Source organism: Stegodyphus dumicola, chromosome 3, assembly GCF_044657685.1.
Source record: "Stegodyphus dumicola isolate Sdum_Otavi_A_Nest chromosome 3, ASM4465768v1".
NCBI classification, from domain to species: domain Eukaryota; kingdom Metazoa; phylum Arthropoda; class Arachnida; order Araneae; family Eresidae; genus Stegodyphus; species Stegodyphus dumicola.
Genome location: NC_140770.1, coordinates 63,318,705 through 63,334,683, shown reverse-complemented (window position 1 = coordinate 63,334,683; position 15,979 = coordinate 63,318,705). Strand labels below are relative to the sequence as shown.

The 15,979-nt window shown below is 31.1% G+C and overlaps 1 protein-coding gene across 3 annotated transcripts in view; it reads right to left on the bottom strand.

The window, feature by feature from the left end:
- The window catches only part of LOC118190709 (syntaxin-1A-like), a 68,361-nt gene that overhangs the window by 14,133 nt on the left and 38,249 nt on the right, over positions 1–15,979 (bottom strand). Inside the window, exons 7-10 of one of the 3 annotated variants that reach the window (XR_015040216.1) lie at positions 14,262–14,335; positions 10,727–10,864; positions 5,178–5,288; positions 674–810 (exon numbers count right to left, since the gene is read on the bottom strand). Coding sequence is in view for 1 of the 3 variants with exons in the window: in XM_085812953.1 (XP_085669079.1) it covers positions 5,178–5,288; positions 10,727–10,864; positions 14,262–14,335 (323 nt within the window). In the remaining 2 variants the exon portion in view is untranslated. Of the gene's footprint in view, positions 1–673; positions 811–5,177; positions 5,289–5,466; positions 5,801–10,726; positions 10,865–14,261; positions 14,336–15,979 lie in introns of those variants that run through there. The other 2 variants (XR_015040217.1, XM_085812953.1) reach the window with 2 other exon arrangements.

The following is a 15,979-nucleotide window of genomic DNA, read 5'->3' as shown; positions in this document are numbered from 1 at the left end:
TGTATCTGAAATTTTATCTCATGAAGAAAAAGAACAACTGATAGAAATTTCCTGTGATTGAACTCTAACGGAAGATTTAAAAAATAATACACTTGTGAACTTTTGGCTGAAAAAGAATTTAAAGGCATTTCAAATGAAGCTAACACATTTTTGTTGTCTTTTTTGCATAACATATTTGTGTGAAAAAGATTTTTCTTCCAAGTTATATTTTAAAACTATATACAGACCAAATTAAAAGTGGGTTATAATTTATGGTTAAAACTAAGACCAGACTTAAAGAAAGTGATCACAGGCCCAAATTTTGCACTAAATTTAGAATTAAAGTACTATAACTTAAATTTTGATAATTAAAATGGTAACAAATTTTTAATCTAATTTTTTATGTGTGCATATTTAATACAAATAGCCAATAGGTTGTGCAAATGGCAAAATATATTTTTTTAATATTTCTACTGAGAAATTGAAAAATGACCATTGTAAAAGGTAGTGGTGGTACTACATTTTACAAGTTTTTCAATTTTGTTTAGGTGGTATGCATTAATCAAAACCATTGAGACTGCTACTATAGACAATTTGTCTTACTTTCCTTTTGGTCAGCAATTAATCAAAAGGAAAAACTATAGAACCTTGATATGTAACTTAAGTATATTAAAGATAAAAGAATGCAAGATACCTAGATATACTGCATTAAAGAGTGTACAGTCAAAAGTCGTTAATCCGGACTCGTCGGGACTTCGGTGATTCCGGATTATCGATTTTTCTGGATAATAGAGCATCAGTTTAAATCTCGTAAGATGACATGCAGAAATTCTAAAATTAAAAACATGAAACCGTAATTTATGAAATAAAGAACAATTATGATCTAAAGGGTATCAAAATTTACAAAAAAAAAGCTTAATATTTATTTGTTTACTTTATTGAACATTTCTTTCAATGTAAGTTATTTAAGTTGCTTCGTTTTATGTGATAATACTTTCTCTTTAATTCTATAAACAGACATAATTTCTTGTTCAGTTACAAAGTTCCGCTGTTCAAGTCCCGTAATTGCTTTGCCGAGAATACCGACTAACTTGTCAAACGAAATTTTTTCGTTTTCACTAACCTCTCTGTCACCTTCTTCATGTCTTTATCCATTTTTTGCAGCAATTCCACTTTTTGTTTGATGGACATCGAAACATACTTTCGTTTTGTAGATCCTTTGGGAGCTCCAGCATCGGAAATTCTATTTGACATAATCGAAAGTTCAAGTTTACTTTTATAAAATTGTTCTTACAGTCTGCAAAAAATAATAAGCCGCATCCAATTCGAAGATTAAGGTACAACGCAATCATCAACATTAACTGAAATAGATAATTTTAGCTTATACCGTCTGTTATACATTAAACGCGCACATGAAAATGTATCCTGCACTTGCGCACACGCATCTGCACAATCGTAAAGGTCTTATGCGCACGCATAAACGCCTATGTGCATGCGCAGAAAGTTTTTAGTTTTGAGGTCCGGATTATAGATCATTCCGGATTATGGGTGTCCGAATTAACGACTTTTGACTGTATTACAATAATTTGTTTTCCAGTCTGATACCAACTTACTAGAATAATGATATCTTTCTCAGTCAATCTCTACTATCATCAGTCTCACCAACGGCCAAATGGTTAAGACCACTGAATACTGGTAGTTTGATCAGGGTTTGAAACCCAGCAAATGAGCTGGCTGCATGACTGCTTTTCATAGTTTTCCCCATGGGCAATATGAATATGAACCAGTTTCTCTCAGAAAGTCCTTCATGAAGGCATTTCCCTATTAATAGCCACTATTGTACTTTTCCTTACTCATATAGCTTAATGTAACCTCTACTGTCATCTCCTAGAGAACAGACCTCTTACTTTTTTTTTTTTTTTTTTTTGTTTGTTCTTGTTTAGTTTATTGGTTGCTTGTTGTTTTTTTTATTTTATTTTATTATCATAAACTTCAAACAGAAGTACTGAAATCCTTATCTCTAACATTTAAAATCAAGCCCAAGAATGTATGTATCTTTTATATACATTAAAAAGAATGTATATCTTATATATATGCGGCTTAAGAGTTTGCCGCCGATAGTTTATTGGTTGCTTGCATAACTGTAAATTGTTTTATTCTCCGTGCAGTGCAGAACTTGACAAATATTATGAGAAAGCTAAGACAGAAAAATTAAAAATACCAGAGCATGTGCATTTAACATTTAATAAATAAATTTAACATCTGCTTATTGCCGATAGTTTATTGGTTGCTTGCGTAACTGTAAATTGTTTTATTCCCCATGCAGTGCAGTGCATGACGAATATTATAAGAAAGCTAAGCCGGAAAAATTAAAATACAGTACTCTGCCATTTCAATTGAGATGCAGACAATTTCCTGTAAAACTTGCCTTTGCTATGACCATCAATTAGTCTCAGGGCTAAACGCTTAAGCGTGTTGGCATTTTTTACCTGAGCCTGCATTTGGACACGGTCAATTTTATGTTGCCTGTTTATGAGTTCGTGAAAGAATGGACGTAAAATTAAAAATAATTGATGGTCCTCTGTAAGGCGAGCTTAAAAATGGTGGAAAGATATACAGAAGAAATGTTGTGTACAAAGAGATCTTTGACATGTGAACTAACATTTTATTATTTAAATCACCTTTATTTATTGAGCAAGCTATAGCTCTTAAGAAATGTACCACTAGTGGTTTCCTTCATTGCACTCTACTTTAAGCAATTAAGCAAGTAGAAGGGGGAAACCCGTGGGGCAGTAAGCGAAGGGGTGTCCTCGCTACCTGCCCTGGGTAATTTATTCTAAATTAGCAGACACCTTTGCACAAATCATTTTAATTACAATTTATAATTCTTAGAACAGCAGTCATTTCATATGACTGCTGGGCTTTCTAGTTTATATATATACAGATGACAATTTGTTACAAACACTCGGTTTCTTGTTCATAGGAATAGGTTCCATTCATAGCAATACTATTCAAAGATCTTTATTCTCTTATTGGAGTAAATGTTACAAATCATTGTTCCTTGCAGTACATACAAAATACTTTAAGGTCAACGCTTCTCTTATACCACAGAAGTACAATATGAAAAGGCAACTAGCATCTGTATTTCAGTGTTCACTGCAAGCTCTTGCAGGTACTCACCATTTACAATTGTCTTTAAGCCTAGAATAGTTCCCCAAGAACACCTCCCAAACATTAACTCCACAGCCATCATTAGAGCTTTGGCATATGCTGCTTTATCTGCTTGAAACATCTTGGAACTTTTCCATAATGTGATATAGCCAGATGAAATGCTATCACACACATTTAAACACACTCAAATTTTTTGTGATCTTATCACTTCAAATTTTATCTTATATATATTTTAAAACACTTTCAAGTATAAGGCAATGGGAAATAAAAATTGAGTAGAAAATTCAATTAGTGTACATAATGTAAAAGCAGGCTTTAGAATTATGCTCTTTAATTTCTGTGTTTCTTTTATTACTTTTTCCCAAGTAATTATTAACAGAGGTAACTCTTTATTAACTGAAAATTAATTATTAACAGAGGTAACTCTTTATTAACTGAAAATTAATTATTAACAGCAATAACCATTTTTATATAATCTCTGCCACAAATTTCTTTTCAACAGCTACTATGTCCTAATTCATTGCATTTCTAGCATATTCCTTTAGTTCACCAACTGGTCATTTCTCTTATATCCTTCTTGATCTCATGAAGAGAAAAGCTCTTAAATCATTTGCTATCCCCAGCTGCTGCTATAGTCAGCTCTTTTAACATTGCTATCCCAATAGCCGCTAATTATGTTTTTGACAAATTCCATTTTAATACTACCCACTATCACGTTAGCTGCAGCAGTAGCATAAGATTTCCAAATTGCAGGTATGTCCTCTCAGGCAACCATGTCTATGAGCAGCTTTAGTTTGTACCCATTCTTCTCATAAGGTATTTAAACTTCCATTTTTGAAATCAACAATTGCATGTTAAGTGATTTGCATTTGATCTGAATAGATAATCAATTATAAGAAAACTGAGCTTTACAAAAACTCAGAAAGCTTGAATTGGTGAAAAGAAGTAAAAGACAACTTAATATTTATATACAATACACTATGAAGAAGATATTTCTGGAAACCCTTTGTCATACAGCAACAAATTCAGTTCTAAAATACAGACAGAATTACTACATGTACGGTAAGATTATAACATTTTAAAGCATACAACAAAAGTTGAACAATGCTGCACATCAAAAGCTGCACAGCAGTTTTAAATTCTTTCATTAGCTAAGGATTAAACACTCTGATTTACTCTAGTGATTGACAGAGTAACTAACTCTAACTGCATTCAGCTTTCTTCTTATGACATACTTTACACACAGGTGGAGATAGTAATTCTAAAATCTTTCCTGTATCTTTTCTTCTATTGATTTAAAACAAAAGAATATTCTTTTAGCTCTACCAGAAACAAACAGGTTCCAAAACCAAAGGTTAAGGGTTAAGATAACATGCAAAAGCAGCCAATTTCGGCAATATTTTCCCCAAATTATCCACTCCTCATGAAAAATGGAAAAATTTTTAAAGTAATATTTCTATTTCTATTTATAAGCTATAAAGGGATATGTATACAAAATCCATGCACACTAACATAATAAAACACATTTTACAAATAAATACACATTAAATATGCATAAATTACATGCAAAACATAAAAGTGTGTGTGTGTGTGTGTGATTATGGCAAAGCCTTGAGGGCTATCTGCCTAAGAGGAGGGATGCCTTCGTGGAGGACTTTCTAAGGGAAACTGGCTCGTATACACGTTACACATAGGGAAAAGCAAAACACAAAAGATATATATTTATAAATTTAATACAAATATTAATAAATATCAATTATTATTAACAAATTAATTAAATTTAATATTATTTATTAATATTAATCAGATATTTATACAGATTTACAATGATAATACATCTTCAACCAGAATTGTTAATTGATTGCTTTCAAATTGATCAAGTGGCATACATAGGCATACACTTAAAAACATTACAACCAAATTTCTATAACACATTGATAAAGCTCATATTAATCCAAAATCTATTCCTTTCAAAATAATGTAGGCTATACCACAGTGCTAAGTGAAATTGATTTTTGTTAACTCACCTTCCGTGCTTTCTTCTGATATGTTATTGCAGTGTTGATGTCAGAAAGACCTTTTGCAATATAATCAGTAGTATTTCGGACATTGTATTCAACTCTGTCAACTAGCTCACCCTAAAAGAAATTTATGGGAAAAAAATTTTTTTTTTTTACATTAGATTTTTTAAAAAATGTAATGCAATTAATTAAGAATTTTCTCCAAAAATTTAAAACCACATTTAGCATTTCGTGAGAAATCATAAAACAATTAAAGTTTTCATTACAATCTTTGGTACTTAAAGTTATACAGTACCTTCTCATACATTGCAAAAATATCATATATGACTAATTCTCGCAAACGTTCAGCACCTATATCAGTTTCTTTATTTAAGATGAGATATTTTTCTTTCTTTTTTCTTTCCTTGTTAATGTTCTCTCTCTTTCTTGGAAGGAAAGGTAACAATTTTTGGAAAGGGTTTAATTTTTTTTTAAACACTTTTTTTTTCAATGTCAGTTTTAAGCCTGAGACTGACAACCCCATGGAAAAAAATGGAATATGTGTGAAGACCATGAAAAATGGAGAAGCAGATGGTAATGTGGTACAGCTGTCTTCCTTCGTATTAAAACTTGTATGAGGCTGAGGCAAGCTGCAAAGAATAACAATCTGTTTGATGCCATTTTGAATGTAATTTCCAAATAATACCCATTAGAAATTAAAAGATACCAATAAATTAATTACAGTGTACAGGCAAGTACTAGATATCAACAAGAACCCAATATTTTAATATTTAATATTAGAATTTTCAGAACTAATGCTTTTTTACAAAATGAAAATCAGAGAGCAAATAATACAAATTCTTGCTTTTAAATACTTATTAGTATATTCTTCAATATAGAAATACAATATTTCAATACACACATGATCAGGATTAAGAGAATCAATACATTTTTTCAAAAACTACTTGGCAGAATTTAATGAGATTTGGTATGGATGCAGTGTAATATAATACAGCAGTTTAGACATATGTACATACAGCGAAACACTGCATACAATACATACTGTTCTTGTGTGAACGTACCCACTTGTGATCATAAGCAATATTTATGAAAGTAAGAATGTCTTAAAATTTTCAAGATAGAACTTAAACAAATTTTGTATGAGAGCAGATCTTAGTTCCTGGATGATTCTTGTAGGTAGCTGGAGAAGTGCAGTTGCACTCCCAAATGCATCCCAGACATGTTCAATCAAGTTCAAATCTAGAGATCTGGCTGACAAATCCATCTTCCAAATATTCTCACTTTTAAGATATTTGTCTACATAGTTGAGTCCTATGTAGACAAGTGTTGTCATCATGGGAAAAAAAATTACAGGTAAACTGTATCTCTGGTAAATAGCACACGTGGCTCTAAAATTTCATCTTTATAAATATGAGCAATCAAGGAGGCTCTATCAAACACAGAGGGGTATGAAACCATCCAGCTTGATGCCTGCCCGGACCATAGCTTTTCTTGCTTTTGCAAAAACTGTATAATGTACCATGTGTTTTTTTTTTGCAGATATAGGGATATCAAGAATCAGTATCTGTGCTGGCACATCCATGCAAATAAGTGAGATGCAAAGAGTGATCTTCTGGGTAAAGGCTCTCACTCATGAAACCTTTGGAAAACTTTGAAACTAGCTTTTCAGGAGCAACAGACATACCATGAGAAAGCAGCATGGCTGCTGTAATCCTTTGGCTTTAGCTTAAAGCAGAACTTTCCAACCTTTTTCACATCATGGTATACATAATAAACATAAATAATTTCAAAGTGCACTTTACAAGTACAAATAAAATCACAATACACCGTGAAGAGACATTTTTCTATTAATATGGTTAAATTCTTCTGTTTCATACTTAGGATTCAATTAAAAGATATTTCTTTCAAATATTTTTATATTAAAATGCATAAATATTCCCGCTAGAGTTTTGTTTCAAATTTCTAATTCAGTTATTAACACAAAATAAAGAAACAAATAGAATGAAATATCTTATACAACTATCTTTAGTGACTGATATTTGACACGGTTTCCATATTGCATCTATGAACTAAATAATCAGATTTGATTGAATCAGCCTGTGATTAAATTATTAGAACACTTATTTTTTTAAAAATAATAATGAGAAAATACAAAAGGAAAATTATGCAGAAGCTGTATAACTATGTATAAATGTACTACTGATACTAATGGCAAAATTAACATTTTAAGTATTAATACGAATATCTGTATTCTTCCCCCCCCCACACACAATTAATACGTATATAAACTTCTTATTTTAATGAGAAACATAGGCTTATTTCTGTCAGCACACCTTTTGAGCTCTTTTAATTCTTGATAGTGAGCATAAAACAGAAATTTTGTTCACATATGCATATGACAAATGGCATAAGAATGTTTACAGCTTTTTTACCGATGCAAAGAAAATCTGTTTTTGCAATTATTGAGAACTTCGATAATGGAATATCCTTAAACTCTGCTTAACTCTTTCGTATCGAAGTCCCCCAAAATGCCCGACCATTCAGACATCGCCAGGTCCCCTGAATGCCTGAATTATTTTCTACCTGGTGCTTTCCCCCATCATTTTAGTGCAGGGCTCACTGCTTTTGGGTGTTGTTTAAATAACATGCCAATTATTCTTTTGAAGCAACTAAAAGTACTTCTATTATTTGATACACATTCCTTCTCCTTTGTTTAGCATCAATGAATAGTTATTGATGCCCAAAGTTGCAATCCTGTCCTAAGGGAAAACGGAACACAGTGGTGAAAGCACATGAACATCCCAAAAGAGAAGTTTTCACTTTACTTAAGTAGGTTATTGTTAGTGCTGTAGCATTCTACTTGGCATGGGGAGAAGAAATCCATTTCAACAAAAATATATACGCATGAGCATTTTAGCCTCTACTGATGTGAATGAGTTAAAGGGTTACAAACCAAACTTTAAGTCTAATAACTCCTCCCATGCTACATAAATGTAATGTGATCTAATAAAGATAAATGTAAATGGATTTCGAACCCAGTTGAATTTGTTTTCATTAATTCAAAGTAATGATAAAGCTTTCACTTCAGCATACTTTGGTGCTGATCTACAAGTTCTAATCACTTTTTTTTTTTTTTTTTTTTTCAGGATTTGAACTACAATGCCATCTAAACAGCTCAAAGAAAACATTTTTCCTCATATATTTCATAATAAGAATTTTGTTTTGAATCCATTAATTTTGTCAGTGCAAGTTTCTATATTCTAAAGAGATCTTTGCATTTGTTGGATTAAGTTCATTTAGGTATTTAAATATGTCATCTCAGCAGCTACTTTTTGCAACCAGTAATCATCTTCCAAGCTAGATGCATACTAAGAGTTATCTTCAAAAAAAGTACTTTTAATTTTTTCTTCAACTCTTGGACTCTGAACAGAACTCCTACATGACAGCCAACAAACTTCAGTACCAGAACAACAAAGACTGAGACTGTGATTCCGTTTCTTCACATAAAACTGTAAAAAGATGCAATTGAACTGATCTATTTTTGATTATATTCACCATTTTTTATAATGCAATTAAATGTGGACTTTAATTCTTGAAATAAACTCTTTGGCTGGACAGCTTCTTTATTAGTAAAGGAGTTTATTATTTGAACATCAAGATTTTCAGATTGAGCTTCGGATGCCAAGCCTCTGACCCTTCCTGTTATTGTATTGTAACCACAGCATCAGTGCATAAACTTACGTACTTTTGCCATAAAATTTTGTTTGTAAGTATTTATTGATCACTTTCAGCTTGGTTCTCCATTACTTTGCATCATAATGAGGACTTTGCTGTTAATTTTTCAAAGTACACTTCAGTCTTTCAGCAAAAAAAGTACTGGCCTGAACTGCCAAATAACAATCTGCTGAATACCAATGGTGCTGAGGCTCTTGATGCTTTAGCCATGCATTTGAATATTGATTTCCTGAGCCTGTTTCCACAAATTGCAAACAATAGTAGACATTATATTGTGCTGTCCTACAAACTGAGCTCGAGAAAGGCCTGCTTTCAAACTACCAACAGTTTACCACTTCATTCTGTCATGTATATGTTGATGATTACTCAATGTAACACACTAATCATGAAAATTTAACTAAATTTTACAATAAATGATATATCTTAGATGTGCACAAAAAAGCATGAGCAGATCAATATATGACAATTGTTACACCAACCTCAGTTTTAGAACCATCTACATATATCAGTATGATTATGTTTTTCAACACTAATGTTATTGTACTATCACATGACTGCACAAATTCAAGTTTTAATTCAATATTTTTTGAGAAATTAAAATGAATATGTTAATTTCCTTAATTCTGAACATCAGCTTATATATCTACTGATCAATATTGCAAATAATAAAAGGCAGCTTGCAGTTTTTATTAAATTTTATCAAAAGTTGCAACACGTATTACAATAAATTTCACACACATCACCATTTAATGAATGTTATACATAGGGACAGTGCTAGACATTTTGCCAAGCGGTGCTATCTCTGGGGGAGAGGGAGTCTAAATCCTGTTGCAAGTATCTTCTTGAATTTAAAAATTTTGCTGTCTCTAAATTTTGTTGCCCAGTACTTTCCCTAAATTCTAAAAATTTTTACTGCTTGTTATTTTTCCAAAGTTTAAAAATTTTGCTGGCCCTAGATTCAACAAGTGCACAGCAATCACACTGGTAGCATTGATAAGCCGTTGCCCTTAGTTACATATCAATAGGTATATATTTATTAACTACAAATTATAAAAGCATTTTACTTTTTTCCCCTTTTACTTTTTCTTCCTTCATTCAGTACCTATCAGAGAAGGTACGCTGAGTCCTTATGCAATACTTGTTTACTGTATTAACTCTTTCGTATCGAAGTCGCCCCAAATGCCCGAGCATTCAGACATCGGCTGGACGCCCGAAATGCCTGAATAATTTCCTTCCTAGTGCTTTATCCCATCATGTTACTGCATTACTCATTGCTTTCAGGTGCTGTTAAATGACACAGCAATCATTTTTTTGAAGCTACTAAAAGTAGTTCTATTACTTTAATGCACCTTTTCTTTCCTTTGTTTACTGTCAGCTGTTTAGCTTTTGATGCCCGAAGTTGCAATCCCGTCCCAAGGGGGAACTTCACACAAGGTGAAAGCGTCCAAGAAAGAAGTTCTCGCTTTACTTAAGTAGGTTATTGTTAGCGCTGTAGTATTCAATTCGTCATGGGGAAAGGAAAAGCATTCCGGGAGAAATTCATAGACACGAGTGTTTTTGATGTTTGGGGAAAAGAGATTTTGCCCTCTCTCGATGCGAAAGAGTTAAGCTAGCACCCAATATATGCCTTTTTTTGAAATGCAAGTTAGATCTCAAATTAGTAAAACAGATTTATTTTGTAGAGGACTTGAAAAAAAGACATGGAAAATCATCACGAACAGGAAGCAAATACAGAATGTAACTATTGACACAAAGTGATTTTATTTGCTAACCACTACGGACTACTAGAACCATATTGATCTCATTAAAATGTGTAATACCTGACTTTCAACTATGATGGCCATGTCCAAAAACATATCATGAAGCTCTTTGATACTCTTCTCCAACTTCATGATATCAGCATAACGAGCTTCAATATCAGCCAATGACTGTTTAGCTTTCTGAGTTTCAATTATAAGCTGGAATGAAAACAGAAAGCTTCATTAATGCTTATATGAAATAAAAAATGCAATAAAAATAATAAGTCTGAAAATTTTGTAATTTTATACAGAACCTAACTGCTTAAAACGTTAATATCTGACTTTATCAAGGCAGATAGAGGGCCCATCAGTGGCTGAGTAGTAACACTGGTAGTTCCATCAGAGGTTCAAATCTTGAGAATGAGCTGGCTGTATGGACCTTTTCATGTTTTTCTCCTTGTGTAACATATATACGAGCCAGTTTCCCTTAGAAAGTCCTCCATGAAGGCATTCCCCCTTTAGGCAGACAGCCCTCAAGTGCTTTGCCATAATCAAATAAACTAAACCAAGACAGCTAAGTGACATATAACCCAGTTTTAATTTTTCAGTATAGTACTCAGAAGGAAGTTTAAACTTTTACACGCCAAACTATGATGCGAAAGTAAAATAAACATTTTGTTATGAAAAATCGATTTAAAACTCAAATATACGAATTATGAAAAAATTTTTTTTAATGATTTATAACATAAATGGAACATTGGCGGGAAACAGTTTTTTTACATGATTTTTGTAAAACATGATTATCGACATTCTAATTCGAAGCTTCATTTTTGTCTGCACTTTTTCAGCATTAGCAAGTGAATTTGTCAACGTTATTCGGAAGTAACGTAGATTAAGCAAAAACATAGGGAGCCTACACCTTTATAACTGCAAAGCTACTCCACCAAAATTTAATAGAAGATATGAAGCTTCCACAGAAAAAAGCTTTCGTAATAAATTAAAACAAAAATTACATAGTTGATAAGCAAGAATTTATAAAAGAATTTTACATTAATTGTTAGCAGTTTAAACTGAAACAAGGAAAAGAGTTGTAGAAATAAGTAACAAATAATCTTGTTCGTCACTTCGGTAATCGAAATTTCCTCTCTGCCATTTTGAAGCTTCCTTTGGAGATCTGAAAGGGCATCTTTCAGTCCGAAAATCTCAAATTGTGCCAGTTGCTTTAAAGTTCTTTTCAGATAAATCCGTGAAGAGTTTATGGGATGAAAAAAAAGTTATCAAAAAAAAAAAAAAAAAAAAATTGTGCTTACTTGGATTTTCAACACTTGATAAAAGTTCCCACACAACTCTAGATCCCAGAGGGGAGTTTTCTGTTACTGAACTTTTCCTGCTATAGATTTTCACTGCGTATGGATAGCCCTTATTGGAGCACAACATGCATATTTTATAACCAAACCGAATTGGTTTACCGTTTACCTTGGATGAACATTTTAGCTGAATGATGACCATAAAAGGGGACCATCGATTCATCTATACTCAATTTAGAATGGAAGATGCCGAGCTGTTGAAAGTGTTTTTTTTTTTTTTTTCCAGTTCTTCATAAAAAGGAGAAACTTTTCCTGTTTTATCTCCTAATGACAACTTGGTATTATCTATAATATTAAGATATTTTTTCAGTTTTCGAAATCTATTTTTTGGCATTACAGAAGAAACTATTGGGACAGATAAATCTTCTTGAGTGCTCCAGTATAAATCTTCACCGGGTACTCGATGTGTCCAATATCATTTTCATCTAGAGTTAAAACTTCTCCTTTCTGCATTGCATAAAGACCTGTCATATTTGCTAAATACAGTAAATATTCTCTAGTTAGGAACTTGTGAAAAATCTCAACTGGAGATAAAGTAACTAGTTCAGGAAACACTTCGCAAATATTTTCAATGCTGCCAGCTTTTAGAATTTTGTTAAAATTTAAATTTTTCCGCCACTGATGTTCAATTTTTTTCTCTGTCGCATTTAGTTTTCACTTCAAATTCTTCCTTCCCTTTGAAGATGAAGGTTCTTGAGGATCGAATGAAATTTGAGATATTTCATCATCATCTATTTTATTAGAAACTTTGATTTTTCCACATACATCCGCTGGCAGAACAGGCTCAAAAATATTTTCATTTACATCTTCTTCATCTGTCAAACATCCAGTTTCTTCTGGAGACAGTCGACAAATATCAATACACTCTTCATCATTTGATAATGTATAAAAATATTCCAATGCTTCTTCAATAGTCTGAAATGGTTTTGAATGAGCCATCTTATCAGCATATCATATCTTCACGAACTGAAAAAATGCAAACAATGGGAAAATAATGAAATCCACACTCCAAAATATATGCCTTTTTCACTGAGTCATAAACAACCTCTAGCATCTAGCCTATTAAGAAATGCCACACACTTTTCTCTAGCAGCTGTGAGTAATTCACTTCAAATCCTTATGGGAATGTGTGAAAGGAGAGGAGGGGGATATATGGGAGTCGAAAATAGAGTAACAGTCATAAACACCCGTTTCCCCCCTCACACACACACACTTATTGGAACTTTTCACATTTGGAAAATCTTTCGCTGTGCCTCTATGCATGGCAATCAAAGTAATTTCATCATGTTAAAAAATATACCTTTACATGCCAATGTTCCCTTTCTAGAATATGCACATTTCTTACCCCTCATAGTAAAAAATAATAATCATCTTTCTATGATAATATACTGTCTATACATCAAATGATACTTTTAAAATATCTTCATTAAGTTTTAAAAACATTTGTTGAATTTTTAATTTCATATGAATTTCTGAATTTTGCTCTTAGAAAAGAAGGAAAAAAGGTGAAATAATGAATTTTTTTATCAAGATAATTTTTCTTTTAGAAGAATTATATTTCTACTAAAACATCAATCCATATTTACTCTCCATGTAATTATTTATAAAAGCAATATTAATAAAATTGTGTTTTAATGAAATTTTTAATTTAATGTTCCGTTTATGGAACATTGGCATGTAAAAGGTTAAAAGGAACCTTTTTATTCAGCCTAACAATTCACACAGCTCTTATAATAACAGAAAGAATCCAATGTTTGCAGGATTAATAAAACACAAAATTTAAAGTAAAATTTCTTAAATATTCAAAATATGGGATTTATACAACAAACATCTGCCTACAAATTTCGGTTCAGGCCTTCAACTCATCCAAGTAAACATGCTAGCAAAGACTAAAGCTAATTCAAGAAAATTTCGAAGTCAGGAAAAAATGACACTGAAACTGTCAGCAGTCACTGAAACTAAAACTATTTAAATAAATAAATACAATATAATCTATTGAACACAAATTAGAATTTCCACTAGTTAAATAACATTTTTTTAACAATAAAAAATCTGATCATAATGTAATCAGATTTTAACAAATATCCATCCACTGTATTTGCATATTGGTAAAATATCCAGAATGGACTTATTCTATAACAGAAAAAATACTCATATAGTAATGATAGATACATAATTAATAAAATACCCATGAAAATTCTGGTTTTGTAAATAGTAAAAGTATCCCAAATGTAACCCAGCAAACTTACCCCTTGGGTAAAGACTTCTGGATTTCCATTTTCCAACATTTCTTCAATTTCATCATCAGTTTTTACATTACCAGCTAAGTATTTGGAAAACAAAATTATTAAAGGGATAAAATAAAAACAAACAAACAACAAAAAAAGAAAAATCTCAATTTAAATTTGATGCCAGAAAAGACCATTTTAAATATGAAAAACAATATATTTATATCAAATAAACTCAACTGACATCATTAACAATCATACATTATAATTATACTACTGAATCATCATTTAATTTCACATGCACTGGATACCTAGCCTGTTGACTGATGAGATTTAAAATCCTTACTATGCTACTAATTATAAAATGACATAAGTTTATCATACATCAAATATGGAATAATAAAAACATTTATTACTTATGTTTTGGAATAGATATAAATTATAATTTTGTAATGAATATTTAGCTTATAAGAATATTAAAGAATTTGTAATATAATCCTTTCCTGTCTGTTTTAATTTTTGGAAGAGAAAGGAGAAGACGATGTGCAATTATTAACTTATCAACTAATTATCCTTTAAAATATACTTCTAAATAACTTTATATTTTATCAGAGTCCCATAAATACTTGAAACTTAAGGCATATATTCAATCAAGACTACATATACAAATTATTTGTGATGCCAGATAATCTGTGTTTAAGGCACAAAAGTGATTTCTGAGCTTTCCTTCTAAAACAAAAGTCACTTACATAACAATAGCTTTATATTTCATAATGTGAAAAATCTTCAGAATTATGTAATTCACTGGGGTTGTCCACTAACAAAATAATTATATTTATAAACTCTGATAGTCTTTTATCATGATCAGTACTCTGAGATGAAGTGAGTTAGTTATGCATGTCCCTCTGAAGAGTATCCTACATACATCAATGAAGCTGTATCTGTGGAATGCAAAGGATTAAAATCTTCCTTTTAAAATCAAGATAAAAATTATACAAATATTATAAGAAATTAAAAGAATGATTAATTTTAATTTTTATGAAAAATTTGACTATTCTGGCATTCTTGGAATGTAAATTTAATACTCCAAAATTTTAGAAACGTATTATATTGAATTGGCTTGATTCAAGATGAATTCTAGACATTGAAATACTTTCTAAAACTTGAACTAACAAATCTCTCACACTAGTAAAAAAAAAAAAAAAAAAACTGCAGTGTAACATTTGTATAACATATAGAATATAAAATTGTATGTGCTAAATTTCTGCAAAAAAATTTTATTTTTAAATGTATCAGTTATGCTTTATACAGCTTTAAAAGTCAAAAATAAATTTTAACTTGACCTTAATTAAGGTGACCAAATTTTGAAGTTCGAAATTCGAGATGCTATATACTATATAATTTTTTAAATAATTTTTTTATTAATAAAATAGTTTATTATTATTGTGGTGGAGGTGGTACGTAGGTCAATATATATCTAAATCAAAATAAATAATTTTTGTTTTATTTTTTAAGTGATATATAATATTTTTAATAAATAAAGAATAAATCAAAATGCAGTATTCATTTTTAAACAAAGTAATAAATCTGTAACCCTTCTAAATTATTTTGATGAAGTAACCTCTGCATGAATATTTCTTAGAACATATTTTTCTTTTTTGATCTTATAAAATTCCATGCAATTTTCATTAGAATTCAATTTGGTTATTAACATAGTCTTCAAAGTGTCTACTTTAAGC